The 19,099-nt window shown below is 34.4% G+C and overlaps 2 protein-coding genes across 2 annotated transcripts in view; one reads left to right on the top strand and one right to left on the bottom strand.

Annotated features, from left to right (window-relative positions):
* LOC126966023 (lysozyme-like) overlaps positions 1–19,099 on the top strand; it is a 302,967-nt gene that overhangs the window by 200,980 nt on the left and 82,888 nt on the right. The window lies entirely within an intron of this gene.
* LOC126965995 (solute carrier family 25 member 16-like) overlaps positions 2,176–19,099 on the bottom strand; it is a 28,935-nt gene continuing 12,011 nt past the window's right edge. Inside the window, exons 3-6 of the mRNA XM_050809857.1 lie at positions 18,790–18,978; positions 12,204–12,360; positions 7,602–7,743; positions 2,176–3,030 (exon numbers count right to left, since the gene is read on the bottom strand). Of these exons, the coding sequence (XP_050665814.1) occupies positions 2,856–3,030; positions 7,602–7,743; positions 12,204–12,360; positions 18,790–18,978 (663 nt within the window). The 3' untranslated portion in view covers positions 2,176–2,855. The remainder of the gene's footprint in view (positions 3,031–7,601; positions 7,744–12,203; positions 12,361–18,789; positions 18,979–19,099) is intronic.

Raw genomic sequence — 19,099 nt, 5'->3', positions numbered from 1 at the left:
GAATTCAATAAGATTATTATCGTTTTTTGATATTAAAATGAGTAGGTAACTTCTTTAACAGTATCAATACCAGCTTGAAAAAAAAAAATGAAATGTGAATCCACAATTATTAGCATTTTTTAATAATAACCTTTAATATCCTACTGCTGGCCACCTATTCTTCTGCCATCCTACCATCCACATATTATATATATTATCTTTTAGCAGACAGTAATTAGGCATAGATAGACATAAGATACAAAGTATTGTTTAATAATTTTAGGTTATATTTTACTTGTGGATATATCTTTTTTCTCACACTTTTTTAGGCTTACTTGATTTTTGGTTTTTTCTTAGTTTTGTTACGTACAACAATTATTAATAAGTTTTCATGATGTACGCCACTTCTTTCAGTGGGTTCCAAAATACCCATCCTCCTTTCTAAAAAGTAAGTGATCATACTGGGCTTGAGCTGATGGACCCAAGTTGCCAATACTGTAAATAAATAAATACACTTAAAATGAGAATTGGATAATAAAATTTAAAACTGTGTATGCCGAGGCGATACTATGTATCTGATAAAAATAAACAATGACGAATATCTATTAAAACGTACTAGCTGATACATTAAAATAGTATTTGTCAATGAAAGTACCGTAAATATTATGTATGTGAAAGACAAGTTGGGATCTCTTTTTTTTAATGATAACACACAGTAATGCTTACACATTACTGCTTCACGGCAGAAATAGGCGTTGTTGTGGTACCCATAATCTAGCCGGCTTCCTGTGCAAAGGAGCCTCCCACTGGTCTTCATAACAATATATATTTTGGTGTTTTCATCTAATTGCACTACAATATATTAACAATTAATGTGTTTTAATTTACACAGTTTATTTGAAGTTTCTTACTTTGCCTCTTATTCTTACGTTATTAAGACATCTAAATATTTGTAATTTTAGGAGACACAATTAAATAAATATAAAATATGGTGTCAATTCCATTGTGATCAATCTTGTTCAGAACACATTTCTTAATATTTGCACTTATTCATATATCTTTTATATTTTTATATTAATTAAATAAGGCCTGCCATATCAAACCAAATATTTTATATTATTGACTTGAAACTTTCAAAAACCTGCAGAATAAATGCTCAAAAACTGCATTAGTTAGTCACATCAGTCAAAATATTTATGAGAAAACAATTATTTTGCAGTGAACGTGCAGTTTTGTTAGTGGAATAGCTATTCTTTCACCGCAGCTTTCCTGCAAAATTACTGCAACAAGTATGTTTGGATCAATCAATATTTTATATAGATCAGTCAAAGTTTGATCCTTTTGTCAGACTTCACTTAGACGCAGAGCAAATGCAGTTTTTTTTAAGTAGAATTTTACGTAGTTCCCGAAAAATGTTCCAAGCCACAAACATCACATTTTAAGGAATTCGTGTTTAAAGTTGAATAAATATGACTGTATTTCATACATGTGGGTTACCAAGTCATGATGTCATTTAAAGAGTGACAGTAGGGCTGCCATTTTTATCAGTCCGTTAAGGGGCCGTTCATAAAATACGTCACACAAAAATCAGCTTTTTTTGACCACCTCCCCCACTATTGTCACGCTGTGTCATACTTTCTGTGACCCCCCCTAGAAATATTTCGTCACAAAAACTAAACCCCTGCTGAGTATAATAAATCCTAAATGATAGTACACACATTCTGAAAATTAAAAATATTTATTTAGTTATTATAATAAAAATTAAATAAATATCTTTCATAACGAACATATAAATAATAAATAGTTATTTATTATTTATATTTCCAAGGATTTACACTGCTAAATGGTGAATGAATGAATAAAATAATAATAAATACATGAGAAACAGTATTTTCATTTGTTACTGAATCGAGAGCGCAAAATAAAGAAACCAGTTGTGACGAATCCCAACGCCGCTAGAGTCGCGTCACAGAGCTAGCGCTCATGTCAAAAAATAATAAACCGCGAACGTCACGTTGCCGTATACCCCCCGTCCCCTCTTGTCACACTCAGCCAGACACCTCCCCCCACCCTTGTATGCGAACGTATTTTATGAACGGCCCCTAATATAAATTGGGTTTTTCAAGAATCCTGAGCGGCATTGCATAGCAATAGGCAAGGCGTATCAATTACCATCACCTGTACGCCCTGCTCGTCTCGTCCCTTATTTTCATAAAAAAAAACCTGTTTCAACTCTAATCAAAACTGAAATAATAACAACCAAAAAATACTGTTACGTGGAGACTAGAATGGCAAAATCAATGGTGACAGAATAACCTAATGACTGAATGGAGCCGGTCGACTGCAGTGTTAGAAGAGGTATGGAATATTAGCACCCGTCTCTTTCGTATATAATATCGGAATGTCACAGTTGAAATAAAGACACAATACAGTAACGGCCGTTCCCAATATACTATCTACAGATAGAGATAAATGACTACCTTCTACTGTCAGTAATTAGCTGTCAATAATCTGAAGCTGTCCCAATATACCCGATAAGTCATTCTTATCGCGTTATATTGGGACGCGTGAATTGCTATTTCCATACAAACTTCTATCGCTGGTAAGCTATACGTCGTCCCATTGACAGACAGCGTGTACGGATAAGGTGAGTTACCGTCGATAAGTTTATTGGGACAGAAAAGTCAACGATATTTACGATTTTTATCTCAACTAAGAGATAGACTGAATATTGGGAACGGCCGTTTATTTAGAACATACGATACAATGATCACAAAATTCGGACTACTTAAATATTACACATATCGAAATGACCCTTATCGACATTTGACAAATAATTTATATGTTCCCAGTAGTATTAACCATTTTTAGGTTTATCATATCTTCATTCCCGTGTCGAGATCCAGCAGTTGCTTCATCATCTCGTAGGTGGAGAATGAGGTCGCGACCATGGGAATGGCGCGGATGTAGTTGACACTCATACCGCGGTACAGACCCTTCACGACGCCGTTTTCCTTGTAGATGTGCTTCAGGGTCTTCACCATACCCACGCTGGAATGTGGAATACACTCTTAAATTGGATCCAATTATTGAATACATTACTTAAATATTTTATTCTATATCATACAAGGTGTCCAAAAAGAGTATCGGGTATTTGTTTTGGCGCCACATTTGAAACTGAGCGGCGGAGGGGTTGGGGAGGGGATCGTGGCGTCCGCCATTTTGTGGAGTGTAAGTCAAGATGGCGCCGTACCCGGGAACGCACCGCGCTTTTTGCGTACGAGCGTATTATCGCAATGGTGATTCAATTGTGGCTTCTCAACGTTTATATCGTGCGAAATATCGTACACGCCATGCACCAAGTGACGATAGCACTAGAAAATGGATCCGTTTGTACAAGAATACAGGTGCGACGGTAAAAATTCAACATATTATAGTGTTTGACTATCAACATAGAATAATTTTTCACTTTATATTGTAATCATTAACAATAAATTTCTTGGTTGATTAGAAGTAGTTTTTGTTTTATAGAAATAACAAAAACCCGATACTCTTTATGGACACCTTATATAAAGTGTAAAGTGTAAACTATATCGCAACCCGTAACTATACCAAACAAATATACATATATAAGTCTTTATTTAGGGAAAATTTATAGCGATGACATTTTCACAAGTCCATCAATATCCGGAGCGTTGTAAGCGTACGTAGCAATGTAATGTATGTATCATGTAGGCGACAGTCACCCCGAAAGCAATTACCAACTCCGATTGATTTACTACAGGCTGGTTTTTTGAGAAGGGCGGTGATGGTCAAGTCGGAATCTGCGAGACTTAGAGACAAGTCGTGAAAGGAGTCACGCCCTCGATTTATAAGAAACCAATAACGCATATTAAGTTTTTTAAAATTTCTTGTAATTTAGACAGAAATCGACCCGGAAGTTTTTTTTTACCAAAAAATTACAACCTTGAACCAATAGACTCTGTTGCTGATGAGGATCAACCTTTACAAAGATATGTATTACTAAAAATGAAAGGAAATAGAAAAAAATTACAATTTTTTTTCATATCTCACTTTAAACTTACTAATAAGTTGCTCAAAATGGTTTCCTTTGACTTCAATGTAAAAGTTTAAAAGTTTTCTTTTGTGTAAAAAAAAAAATGGTATTTCCTTTCATTTTTAGTGATACATTTCATTGCAAAGATTGATGCTTATCAGCAACAGAGTACATTGGTATAATAAAACAAGATGTATTTTTTTTATAAAATCATTCGTATAGATTTCCGCCAAAATATCAAGAAATTAAAAAAAAACTAAATATGCAGTTATTGGTTTCTTATAAATAAAGGGCATGACTCCTTAAACGACTTTTCTCTAAGTCTCGTAGTTTCCGACTTGGCCATCACCGCCCTTCTCAAAATAACACCCTGTATTCTGTAATGTCACATTTTATGTGAAACTGTAAATCAGCACATATATAGATCGGTATTTTATATTATTTGTGTAAAAGTGTGTTAATATTATTATTATTTGTATATGTAATGGAAACACTTACACTTTACAAACGAGTAGGTAATATTTTTAAAAGGTTTAATGTATAGTTAACTTATTGATTATATTAATATACCAATCATTTCGTATTACGTGCTTATATTATTGGTAAGGCTTTTTTGCGATGTATATACTTTTACAACAAAATCCCAGAAAATGTTCAAAACAAAAGTATTACGTTATTACAAAAGAAATGATAAAGCCGTTTGTGTGGTAAAGGTTACTATAACATAAATGACTTTCTCAATGATACCACAGATTGGGAATGGTGCGACCGATTAAAATAAAAATATAATAAATAAATATTAATTTAATATAAAACTAAAAGTTTGAACTGAAACAGATAAAGACAAATAAAAATAAATACAAACCTTCTGTATTAGTGTGACCCAACACCGGTGCAAGATATGTAAGAAGAAGATATGAAAGAAAATACAATATTATACATAGTGTTAAATATTACGATATCTACATAACATGAAATATTGTTACATACAAATTAACAAAACATTTTACATGAATACTTAGTGCGTAAACTATGACTTTATATAATATCATATTATATATATCGGGGCAAATACTAGGTACAGATAATAATTTAGTTTAACAATTGATTACTCTAAAAATAGTTCATAAGTAATCATTTGATTGAATTGTGTTGTGAAGTTATTGTTAAAAAGCATGACATTTGCTTCTCATAGTAATTTCAATACTTAATCCAAAACATGTGCAGTAGCACGTGCGCCGGGTCCTATAAGTCCTAAGGTATCGCCGCACTGTCGACACTAGGGGGCATTCGTGCTCGGGCTTTCGTACAGTCCAGACCTCTCTTGGATGTTGTTAAACTGCCCGTTGAATAAATGAAAGCGATAAAATACTCGTGTAGTTTTCTTTAGAAGAACATGAAGAATGAGTAATCTTCAGCAAGATAGCAATTGTGACGTCAGCAATGTTGACGCACTTTTTAAAAGCAATACAGAGGGTTCTTTCCTCATCATATATTTTTAGTTATTTATGCAACTGTTGTGTAATAAGGGGTATTAAAACACGAATTTGGATTACTCGGAACGAATGTGGACTCGGCTTCGCCTCGTGTGATAATAGTATCACATGAGTGTTTTAATACCTAATTATCAACAGTTGCATACAAGACTTTATCTACACCCAGAATATGAATCCTCTAAAAGATTCTGGAACAGTTAGCTTACACACCACACACAGCTAAAACACCAGTCCTAGTAGTAACCTAATATCATTCATTACTGATAATATACAAATAAAATAAGTATTAATGAAACAATTATTTATTTTAGTAGTAATTTACATTTTGTATAGTGAAATAATTAAAATTCACTCGTATATAAAGTTCTTTTGCAGCGATGAGTCGCTTATTTTTTGTAAACAAAACAATAAAAATTTCGAAGAAAAATGGCGGAGATTTAAATAACCTACTTTTTTTTTACGGCGCGCGACGTTCTGGGAGTGTGGTTGAACGCGTAAAAGAAAATGTTCTTTTTTTGAAATTCATACAGATACCACACATCGAGCAATAAGAATGCTGCTGTATGTTGAAACTCTTTGCGCATGAAGGGATAAAAAAAACAGAGGAGTGTTGTTATGAAATTCAGTACAACATTACAACACTTTTTTGGGTTATGTAATGGTTATTAGAACATTGGGTGTTTTAATGTTGGCAATAAGCTAACTGTTTCAGAATCTTTAATAGAGGATTTAAAGCATGGGTGTAGATAAACAAATTAAATTGTGGCATAAATGCCAGAAGTAAGTGTTATCACTTTTAAAAAAATCAAATATATATTTACCGATAGTTTGTATAGGAGGTTTAATGGTATATATCTATACAACACAAATGTTCATAAAATAATATTATTTTATACTTTGCCTAGGTATTTTTACAAAGCTGGTAATGTGTACAGAGAAACTAATTAAACTGATTATTTAAATCTGTTAGAGGTTAAGAAAAAAATGTTCGTGGTGTAGAAATAATCTATATATATACATATTATTTTATATATATATATATATATATATATATATATATATATATAAAAGAGAATGTATGTCTGTATGTTCCCTAATAACTTCTAAACTACTCGACCGATCTCAATGAAATCTTTTGTAATAGATTCGTTGAAGCTCAAGGAAGGTTTACACAATTATATAGTTTGTCGTGTCACGATCCCCCACCCACGCATTTACCATATCTCTCGAACCGTTTATTAACAGAACAACGTCTGTCGGGTCAGCTAGTGTTTAATATATTATATACAGTTACGTACAGATTATAGTATGATTTAATATTTATTATTATTACAATTATTTATTTATTTTTATTACACTATAAATTAAGAAAAACGAAAAAAAATCAAGAAAATATAATATTTAGTCATTCCCTTTGATACCTACACAAATTAATTATAATGGGAAGACTACTGCAACTGTCAACTTCAAATGTCACGAGGGGCTGCTGAAAACCAGTGTTGTGTTGGTGTCTTCTGTACTGACCAACAATATACTGAGTAAGCTCCTTTTAGCAAGGAATCACGCACACACTGTTATTTTTATTTATTTATTTTTAATTTTTATAATATTATTACGTTTTTTTTATGGAATAGGAGGACAACGGAAACACTGCACAAGGAAGCTCATTCCACAGCTTAGTAGTACGAGGAAGAAAGCTGTGTGGCTGTGTGTGGCGGTCATCCACAGTGCGGTGTGCACTGTGGATGACCGCCACACATCCAGATGGTGGGGATGATATCCTAATTTGTGGCGTGTCATGCGAAGGTGGAATTCGGCGGCAGGAATCCGGTTAAACAGCTCTTCGGAACACTCCCCGTGATAAATGCGGTAGAAGACACACAATGAAGCGACGTCTCTACGCAACGCTAAGTGATCGTCTCGCCCGCAATCGTCCCGCATCGTTCATAAAATTTTGTTTTTCAAATTTTATTTGTGTATAGTTCTATGGTCACGGAGGCATTTGAGGTTATAACGATGATTATTAGTTAGCTGTTAAGAACATGTAAATGTGTGTGTGATATTCTCACCCAAAATGTCTGGTAGTGGGGTCCATCGCAGCCAACTGCATTCTCCTCCTGGTGACGTCCAGGGGATACGAGACTGACTGAGCTACTGCTCCAGCAAATCCACCACACAGAAGCTTACCAGGCACCGACAGGACCAGACCACCTTGAAATACAAATTTTTTTTTTTTTTTCATGACAATAGATATTATTAGACATAACTAAGTATTTATTTAATCTTATATCTTTCAAATTCAAAATCACTTTATTCATGTAGGTCACGGAAATGACACTTAAGAATGTCAAAAAATAAAAATATTGTTTTCTTATTGAATCTACCGCTACTTCGTAAAGGGTTGAGCTAATGACAAAAAGTGGCAAGAAACTCATTACCACTCTTTTAAATCAAGATTTACATTTTAATTGTTTTACAAATCATTTCAATTACAATATGTGCAAAGTGACACTACAAAAATACTCAAATGTCAAAAACTGAAAGGCAGACACATACTTTGTTAGATAATCCCGTTAATAGCACACCCTGGTTTTGTAAGTTTAAAAATAACGCTCACAGAAAGTTCATCTTCATCGCAAAAAAATTGTCTCCTCTCCTTTTTGTGACCATTGTAATAAGCAACAAGATCAGTCTCTGGATCACATCTTTTTTGATTGTTCGTCCTTTGGCATACAGCGCCTTGTGCTGATGGATGAGCTACTGGAAATATATGGTGCACCCAATATAATCCCGCTCTCAGTAATAGATCTATTAAAGGACACATCAACTTATATGTCCTTGTATAAATTTGTATGTAGTACTGTAAATACATTGTAATTTGTAGATACATACGTTGTAAATTTGTTTATAATTATGTAAATACGTTATAACTTGTACATATACAACTAGTAATAGCATAGCGCAATTCGCGAACTGAACAGATAATGTAAATAGGTAGGTATTATTCTAAAAAGTTATGCAAATTACACTGGATTTGACTTTAAGAAAAGGGGAAAATTATTAGAGACTATATTACTGGATTTGGACTTACTAAAAGGAAAATATGGAAAATATTCTTTAGAGAATTATACATTAACGGAAATGGTAAAATAACTGATGACTTTAAGACTGGATTGGATTTGATGAAAGAAACTACTATAAATATTCGCTATCGAATATACATAATTGGAAAAGGAAAATGGAAATAATGTAAGATGAAATGAGAAAACTGGATTGGACTTTTTGTAAAACAAAATAGTGAAAATAATAAATACCAAAGAAATGAAAATACTAACGACAAGGCAGTAAGGCCCCTGGCTATAGCCTGTTCGAAAGAACGAATTAATAAAAAAAAAAAAATGAAAGGCAGACACGAGTAAGAAAAAAAAAGAAAATTAATACTTATAAACACAAGAGTTATTGAGTACCGTAGATGCATCAATCCTCACATACCGTAAATAAATAGAGGCATTATGTGAGCATTTCATAAAATAAAATATATAATAACTTTAACTTTAAGATAACTTAATAAAGGAAATAATAATAATAATAAAAAAAAACACATCAAGCAGACCTCCCGGTAACAAGAACTTCCAGCCATTGCTTTAAATGAGCAATTCTTGTATCAATATATATAATCTGAATCTCGGAAACGGCTCCATCGATTTTCATAAAATTTAGTACACAGGGGATTACAGGGGCGATAAATCGATCTAACTAGGTTCCAATTTTAAAAATGTAGTTTTATCCGTGTTTTAATGAGAAACAGCTACAATAACATTAGAATACAAAGGTAAATTTCGCCACTATATACAAGACTATAATAGCTCAGATGGGACATTGGGTGATCCGGAAAGCAGAAAACCCCGGTTCGAATCCAGGTGTCCTAGTAGCTTGTTTTTGTTCAAGTTTTGTACATTCTTAAAAATCTGAGCAAGGCTCGGTCGCCCGGATATTAAGGCGAAGAGTAAGCAGAAAACACGCAAACATGGTGTTTTTAGACAAGTTTTGTGGTGAAAGTATAGCATTTGGAGCTATGAACACTACTTAATCCTGTTACACATATCCTTAAGTCTTATTTGTAGGTTGCTAATGCTTGCTGTTGGTTATAGTTAATACTGCCGAGCCTTTTTGAACTACCACTTTTCTTTCAAGTTAAACAAGTTTTTTGGCATGGCGTGGCGCATTTTTTTGGTACTTCTCTCGGAAAAGTTATTCTTATAGCTTGTACTTTTTGTGTAGGTTCATTTATTCAGATTAGTAGTGAATAACGAGGATTGTAAGCATATAAACTGTTTTCCACCCAAGGATTTTGAAAATATTGGCTTTGTTACATAGATGGCGGGCCAGCAGCCGTGAACTCATATCGCTCAAGGTTGCTGGCATTTAGTGTCGCCTTAAGAATTAAGGTTTCAAGCTCAAATCAAAATTCTTTAGCTATCGTGTTCAGTTCAACAATATTTTTTACGCTTTAGAAGGAATATGTTATGTTACAATCAAGGACATCAAACATAAAAAAATAAAATTATTCAGTATCTCGTATTCCTCGTCCGGACTCCAGTTTAAAATGATTCCACTGATAATAGTCAAAATCTTGTGTTGTCTGATGTTATCACAGTCTTCTTGTATAGCTGTCTCAAGGGGATTCATATCCGGGCTTCTTACGTCCATAACCGTAACACAGCTTCGTTCAGGTATTCTCTTACAATACCTTTTTTTACGAAATAGGAGGACAAACGAGCGTACGGGTCACCTGGTGTTAAGTGATCACCGCCGCCCACATTCTCTTGCAACACCAGAGGAATCACAAGAGCGTTGCCGGCCTTTAAGGAAGGTGTACGCGGTTTTTTTGAAGGTACCCATGTCGTATCGTCCCGGAAACACCGCACAAGGAAGCTCATTCCACAGCTTTGTAGTACGTGGAAGAAAGCTCCTTGAAAACCGCACTGTGGAGGACCGCCACACATCCAGATGGTGGGGATGATATCCTAAATTGTGGCGTGTCGTGCGAAGGTGGAATTCGGCGGCAGGAATCAGGTTAAAATCGGTATGATCAGCCCTGGCGATGTACTTCATAAAAATGAACTCTTCGCCGCTAAACTGTGCGTACGATACCACCATCAGGAGGTCTATTACCACAATCGATAGCCGAAGTTTCGGTCCGAAACGAAAAGACGACGAACTTAGAATTAAATCCTATTACCAAAGTACTTCGGATGCAGAACCGAATAGTGCGGACGGTTTTCGTTTCGGAACAATAGACATCAAAAGTGACATTGGACTTAGTTATGATAATAATAATGTCAAACAACGCAAAAGTAAATATCAAGTGAATTTGGGAATAAGAAAAACGAAAGACAAATTGTCTAATCGCGAACTTCGTATCGATCTTCGGATCCGAAACTTTTGTAATAGGAAAACTTACGATCCGTCAACCGATACTTCGTATTTCGATTTTGGTAATAGGGCTCCTGGCTCGAGAAAGTCTTTGATATGACGTGACCCATGTAGTGACGGTCCAGGTACAAAGCAAGCTCAGTTATTCATCAGTACTTATGACTTATGGCTAATCTGATGATAATTGATACGCCCTGCCCATTACAATAAAGTACCGCTCAGGATTCTTGAAAACACCAAAAATTCTGATAGGCACCACAATTGCGCTCGTCAACTTGAGACATAAGATGTTAATTCTCATTTGCCCAGTAATCTCACTAGCTACGGCGCCCTTCAGACCTAAACACAATAATGCTAACACATGACTGCTTCACGGCAGAAATAGGCGCCGTTGTGGTACCCACAATCTAATCGGCATCCTGTGCAAAGGAGCCTCCCACTGGTAACACTGATAAAAATACTCTCCTCTTCGATCAACTACTCCTCGACCTTCTTTCTTCCTCGCTTCCATTCAGCATGACCTAACTCTCGTCACAAATGAGAACTTGCTTGTATGATGTCTTTTTAAAGACTTTGGCGATATAACTTTAAATAAAAGAATACCATATCTGTTAAATAGTATGCCGGAGAGCACCCGACGGGAACCAAACAAAAATAAATATAAAAAAAACTACTGAAGAATTGGATATATATTGTTGCAGTAACACTTTTTAAATTAGTTTCAAGACTTATTGTATGAGACCAACCATGTAAACAGTTTTACAGGACATTGTATTAGTTTAAGTAGAAAGTATTTGTTTATATTTAATTCATAAATACTAAGACTAAAAATAATTACTCACATACTTTAGCTTGAGCCTTCCCAATACCAAAAACCAGTCGGAGGCTCATTTGCACAGGATGCCGGCTAGATTATGGGTACCACAATGGCGAATATTTCTGCCGTGATGCAGTAATGTGTAAGCATTACTGTGTTTCGGTCTGAAGGGCGCCGTAGCTAGTGAAATTACTGGGCAAATGAGACTTAACATCTTACGTCTCAAGGTGACGAGCGCATTTGTAGTGCCATTCAGTATTTTTGGGGGTTTTCAAGAATCTTGAGCGGCACTGCAATATAATGGGCAGGGCGTATCAATTACTATCAGCTAAATGTCCTGCTCGTTTTGGTCCTTATTTCCCTAAAAAAAAACAAAAATCCTTTTTGCGGTAGTATATGGGCATTATAACATAAATACCTGTATTTCGATCGCACTTCCGGCAGAGTGTGGTGGGGAAATACTTCATGCAGAAGAACTTGAGCGACTCGAAGCAGTAGAAGCTGAAGCCGGCGTACGGAACCATTCCCACCAACGTGGGCACGAAGCCGCGGTACAGAGCACGTATACCACCTTCCTGTTCAAATTATAATGTCGTTACAAAATTGACAATTTTTTTTTATATATTGTAACAAGGTGTTGTTAGTTGTGAATTCGCGTATAACAACTCATTGTTATACGGTAGACCGTCACGTTGGAATATAAGATGCCAAAGAAAAACAATGGAGTCATGGGTAGATCAAAGAGGGTGAAAATACTACGTAATCAGGGGCGGGACTGCCTTAGTAAAAATTTAGTTTAGTATGTAACGTGTAGTGATTTGACATAAGTTTAATACTAATAATTACAGTATGGCGATTAGCGACGAAGTATAATCCGGCTAGGTTTGAAAGCGAACAATTGCTTAAAATAGTCAACCACATCGGGTAAATCATTCAAATAAATTAAAAATAGTAAGGGTCCCATAAGACTACCTTGAGGAACTCCAAATTTACTTATTAAATAGGGCGACTTGTTTGTAGTTACAACGTAGGGGATTTCGGCTATCTCCGTCTTTTACAACATTATAGTCGTCATCTGTCAATCTATCAATGACTGCACGTTTCATACAATCGAGTGAATCGCTTTTTTCTTAAAGAGTTTCGCTAGGCTGGGACTGATCATGTGACGTGAACTAAACAAATGACGTAAAATAATGTTCAATAATAATATAGTTTTTTTTTTACGGAATAGGAGGACAAACGAGCGTACGGGTCATCTGGTGTTAAGTCATCACCGCCGCCCACATTCTCTTGCAACACCAGAGGAATCACAAGAGCGTTGCCGGCCTTTAAGGAAGGTGTACGCGCTTTTTTTGAAGGTACCCATGTCGTATCGTCCCGGAAACACCGCACAAGGAAGCTCATTCCACAGCTTTGTAGTACGTGGAAGAAAGCTCCTTGAAAATCGCACTGTGGACCATCGCCACACATCCAGATGGTGGGGATGATATCCTAACTTGTGGCGTAATGTATTGAAAGAAAATAAAGGGAAAAGGGAAATGTGAAACGATCCCATGTGTGAGTGAAGGGCTCATACATTACATTATCAATCATCATCGGTAGAGCCTCATTCACTCGATGGTTGCTATAGAACTATACATTGAATTTATCTTTTAAAAACTGTTGGTCTTTGCAAATTGGTAGTAACATTATAATAGATCAAACCACTGGATTTTGACAGCCTGCATGATTATAACATGACAAAAAATTATTCGACTTTCCGGTCCTTAAAATTGCTAACGGAAATTTGTTGGCCCATCAGTATCTATTATTTGAAGTTTAATTGAAGTGGCTCGCTGTCTTACGAATAAAATATGAGAGATAATGCACTTTTAATGCAAATTAGCATGTTTGCAGACGGCGGCATCAATGATTTCTTCACAATTATTACATTACGAATGGCATCCTTTTAGTTCACGCTTCTCTAACAACAAAATTATTGCTAATTGAACAATCCCATTCTTAAATATTGGTTAAGTGTGCATCATTGTAAGGACCATAAATAGAAGATTATTGAATGTTTTTTCAAATCAATTATATATTTTAATATTCTTACATTTTTAAATAGTTGTAATTGTGACTTTGTAAGGCTATGCAATATGGATGTGTGTCTGAAATATTATCGTATTTATTATTATTCTTTCTTTCTTATATATTTACACACATACGTTTTTTATTGTTTTTGTTATTGTCATTATTTATTTTTAGTAACATTTTTTTTTGTTAATCATATTTTTTTTCTCATAATAATTATTTTAGTGCCACAATTAATTATATTTTACTTTTAAAAATATGTCAGTTCAGCTTCAAACTTCACACAATGGGGTCACTGAAAATCAGTGTTGTGCTCATAATGTATGGACACAACTATAAATGTGGACTCCAGTTTTGGAAGACCACTGCCACATCAAGTTTTGCTTTTGTTTCTTTTGTATTAAGTTAAGTATTAGATTAAGCATATACTTTGTTCTCATTAACTTTTTTGGGTGAGTGTCAGTTTTTCTTCCGAAATAAATTCATTTTCATTTTCAAATGAACATTATTCTCTTTATTACAATTTCATCTTATTTTCTACATTTATATATATAACATATTTATAAAAAAACAATATAACAAATATAAATTTAAAAAATAGAGTCCCCCCGGCGTTGGTTCACGACAATTCCGCCGGTGGTTAGGGCGACAGACTGAGGAACTTCCGCACAATGCGCGCCGTTCCCAATCTAGGTACTTCAAAAAAACAATATTATTATTATAATGAATTATTTCGCGCGTTACGATTTTGCGACACCATGAAGTTATTCGCTTGTTTAGTGTGAAATGATTATATTTACCTACTTAATTCAAGTAGGTTCATTAAACACTTTTAAATCGCATTTTTTACGCTTAATATGTATGTATGAGATGATTAAGAAAAAAAATTACATTTTCTCTCAAAAATCATATAAAACCTGGTCACACGAAGAAACTTGAAATTGGGGTTCTCAGAGGAGTCCTAATTTATTACGACGATTTCTAACTAACAATGGTTAATAATTTAAGACTACATGTTACATTAAATACTTTAATGATATTAAAATCTAATAGGATTAGCTTAAATAAAACCAAATGGTAACTTTTAAAAATGTATCTAAAAATCTTGGCTAAAATTAAACTTTTTATGTGATCGAAATAATTATTATTCTTACAAATTAACAGAATCACTCTTATCACAATTTTGACATTACAATAGAGTGGTCATTACATACAAATTGTATGAATGTGGTCCATTGACTTTAACTCATGGCCAACTAAAACAAATCGGCTTATGATCGATAAAATTGGGATCTGATTCTCATACCATTCTTACTTCTGGCGTCTGTACTCTGGAAGTCTCAATTACCTCGATGAAAATATTTGTATACTTTACAAGCAAATCTATGATTTAATTAGTAAGAATATACCAAATTCAATAAGACTACTTGCCCATCGCTTGATATTGAATGCAAGGGATCACTCAAGTCTGACATATACCAAAATATATATAAATAATTTATTTTACAAAAGAAATACAGAACAATATTATTGAAAATTACAACACACACGCACACGAGGTTACTGACATGAGGGATGTTGCTTCAACAATAATTGTCCCAATAGTCGTTTCCGTAAACTGTCTTATAGCAAAGAGCCTCGACCATCATCTCAAGAGGCTCTTGCTTAATAATTGGATAAAGGGTCAGTTACAGAAAGCAGCTGTTTTGGGAACGGCACGCATCGTGCGGAAGTTCCTCAGTCTGTCGCCCTAACTACCGGCGGAATTGTCGTGAACCAACGCCGGGGGGACTCTATTTATAATATGTTATATATATAAATGTAGAAAATAAGATGAAATTATAATAAAGAGAATTATAATAATAAAAGATTTACTAACCGTGGACGAAAAAGTCACGCACTAACAGTAGGTACATTTCGACGTTCTGTGTGTCACTAAAATGTCACCTTTATGGGTTAGGAAGATACATTTGTCGGGAGTGATCGTTCCGACCAATCAAAGTATAAGAAGCGATGAGCCATGCGCCTAGTTATTATCAATTATATTAATATAAAGTCAAGGTTAAAACAATTATAACATACTTACACAAATAACGGAAATAAATTGGACGTAGTTCCCGAAAAACGTTCCAAGCCACAAACATCATCACATGTTAAGGAATTCGTGTTTAAAGTTGAATAAATATTAGTGTATTCCGTACACGTGGGTTGGGCTACTAAGTCATTATGTCACTTAAGTTAATATGAATCACGTGACCAGTTTTGTGTTCTTAACTCAATTTCGACATGATTGTGGTTTGGAACGTTTTTCTGGAATTACGTCCAATTATGAAAATAATTTAGTTGTACCACTAAATGTTTATTAATTTACAATACAATATGTTATTATGAGTAATATTTGCTTGATATAAGGTTTAAATTTATTTAAACAGAAGTACGTAATGTGTTTTAGAAGGTCATTGTTAAACTTCACACAGCCAGCCATTCAAGACTGTTTGATTTACATCTATTTAATTTATAAATACAATGAAGACCTTATTGTCTGTTTATTTTAAGCGTTGTCTTAATTATTTCGTAAATTAAATTAATCGCTTTTATAAAATATAATAAATTACATAGCAAAAAACTAAAAAAAGCCTTGAAATTAAGAAAATTATTTAGTTATTTTGTTATTATTTTATTTAGTTATTATAGTTAGTTATTTTGTATATTTATAACTTATTTTATAGTTAAAAAAACTCCGTTTAAAAAAACCGACTTCAAAAACACAAATTTTAATAACTTTATAGAGATTAATTTAATACACCTCTTATGCGAATCTTATACCTTTAATAATAATAAAATTCTATAATTTGTATGTGCTACCTATTGATAAGGTTTAAGTCGGTGCTGCCCGCTTGGGTTGTTTGGTTCTAGACGAAGCTATCCTGCTCAAAGTCACACGTTGCGAGTGTATTTATCTGCGGTGACATTTGGCTTGGCACCGACTTAAAACCTATCAATAGGTAGCACTTATAAATAATAGTATTTTATTAATATTAAAGGTATAAGATTCGCATAAGAGGTGTATTAAGGTATTTTATACTTTTGAGATTTTGAAGTCGGTTTTTTAAACGTAGTTTTTTTTTACTTTTTAGAGTTATTAGCATTAATCAGGTAAACTATAAGATTTTGTTGCTTCTAGTTGTCATATATAAATAGTAATTTTTTTAAAGTAGATATGGGTAGGCCTTTACGTAGGAAAGGTTCCGCGTGCTTTGCATAATAGAGATATTTCACATTCTTGTGAGAGACTGAAATATCGTGAAGAACGATTGTTAGTTTTAAATGACAGGTAGATACCCACTCATCGGCAAACGGGTTTATACAAACTAAATGAAAACTCCCAAAAGAAGCTGTACACAAAATATGTATAATAACATATACACGTAAACAAAAAAATTAAAAAAAAAAAAGTTCATAAAGTGAAAACTATTGGGCCAAACTATGTCAAATTTTTATAGGACCTATAGAATATAGGCAAACATTCCGCATCAAACTAAAGGAATCACGAAAATCGGATCATAAATCTCAGCGTAATCGGTGTACATACATAAAAAATACCGATCTAATTGAGAACCTCCTCCTTTTCGAAGTCGGTTAAAAATGGCACCAAAAGAACTAATAATTAAATATCTGATTGTTTCGTATATCGTACGTGCATCGTCATTTTTTATTATAGTAATCAAATTATTACATTTTGTCATCGGTCCTTCACTTACTAACTGTCAATCTCAATTTTTTTGACGTACTCACAGCTGTCACAGTCTATCTAGACGTATAAATGATATAAGCATTAGCTAACTCGTCTAGTCACCAGGACTACAATTGACTTGGTTTACTTACGGCCGTTTTCAATAACGTATCTCGAGTTACGGATACAATGCTGTCACCGTTTAATGACAAGATCGTATCTATCCATAGTTATGTCCAGTATAGTTATAGTCCAATGCTTTATGTCGATAGGTTATTGAAGTTAAACTAATGGTAGATAGGTTATTGAAAACGGCCGCTAAGCATTAGCTAACACTGGTGTCTACAATTGACTAAGTTTATTTAATAAATATAAATATGAAAACGTAACGTACGAGTAACTAACGAAATATGAGAGTTGCTGTTTTTGGACATTTAGACACAACAATTATAATATAACCTAGTCATATCTATTAATATATAGTTTATACCGCTTTTGGCGGGAAGCGATGTGATTGGTTAATTTGGACCACTTCATGGACGCCACGCCCATATCCCAGCAAAAATTGGTTGACGCGGACTTCATAGTAAGTTTGTATTGCCGGTAAAGTTTTTCTATTCTTTTAAAATATCTTTGATACAGACAAAGAGGATGTAAATACTAATTAATAAGAGGCGGGATTTCCAACTGATTTGAAATGGTATAATCCGGCTAAGTTTGAAAGCGAACAGTTGCTTATTTTTTTTTTATGAATACAAGGGACGAGACGAGTAGGACGTTCAGCTCAGATGGTAATTGATACGCCCTACCCATTAGAATGCAGTGCCGCTTTAAATTCTTGAAAAAACCCAAAAATTCTGAGCGGCACTACAATTGCGCTCGTCACCTTGAGACATAAGATGTTAAGTCTCATTTGCCCAGTAATTTCACTAGCTACGGCGACCTTCAGACCGAAACACAGTAATGTTTACACATACTTCACGGCAGAAATAGGCGCCGTTGTGGTACTTATAATCTAGCAGGCTTCCTGTGCAAAGGAGACTCCCACTGGTAGGCAATGTCGTGGATTTCGGCTATCTCCGTTTTTAAGCAAGATTATAACCATCATTTGTCAAGTACTGCACGTTTCATACAATTTTACATACAATCGTTTTTTTTTGGGTTTCGCTAGGCTGTATATAAAGTAAAAAGTACGTACAGTTTTAAACATAGAGGAGGCGGCGTGCACGATGCCAGTGTATCGATGCTCCCCGCTGATCTGGAAGGCCAGACGAGCCCGGATGGTGTCCAGTGGGTATGTGAGCGTTACGGAGGTGACTCCGGCGCCCGCACCAGCTACGAACTTGTCTCCGTGCTGCACCATCGGCACGTTCAGACCGCCAAGGTACTGGAAACAGTAGGATACATCTATACAGAAAATAAACAGCTTCAATAATGATATATATATAATATACCCTATTTATTTTGATAAAAAAAAATCTTTTAAAACTCCCATTAAATTCAATCTA

Source organism: Leptidea sinapis, chromosome 9 (assembly GCF_905404315.1).
Source record: "Leptidea sinapis chromosome 9, ilLepSina1.1, whole genome shotgun sequence".
NCBI lineage: Eukaryota > Metazoa > Arthropoda > Insecta > Lepidoptera > Pieridae > Leptidea > Leptidea sinapis.
This window is presented reverse-complemented; position numbering and strand designations above follow the sequence as displayed.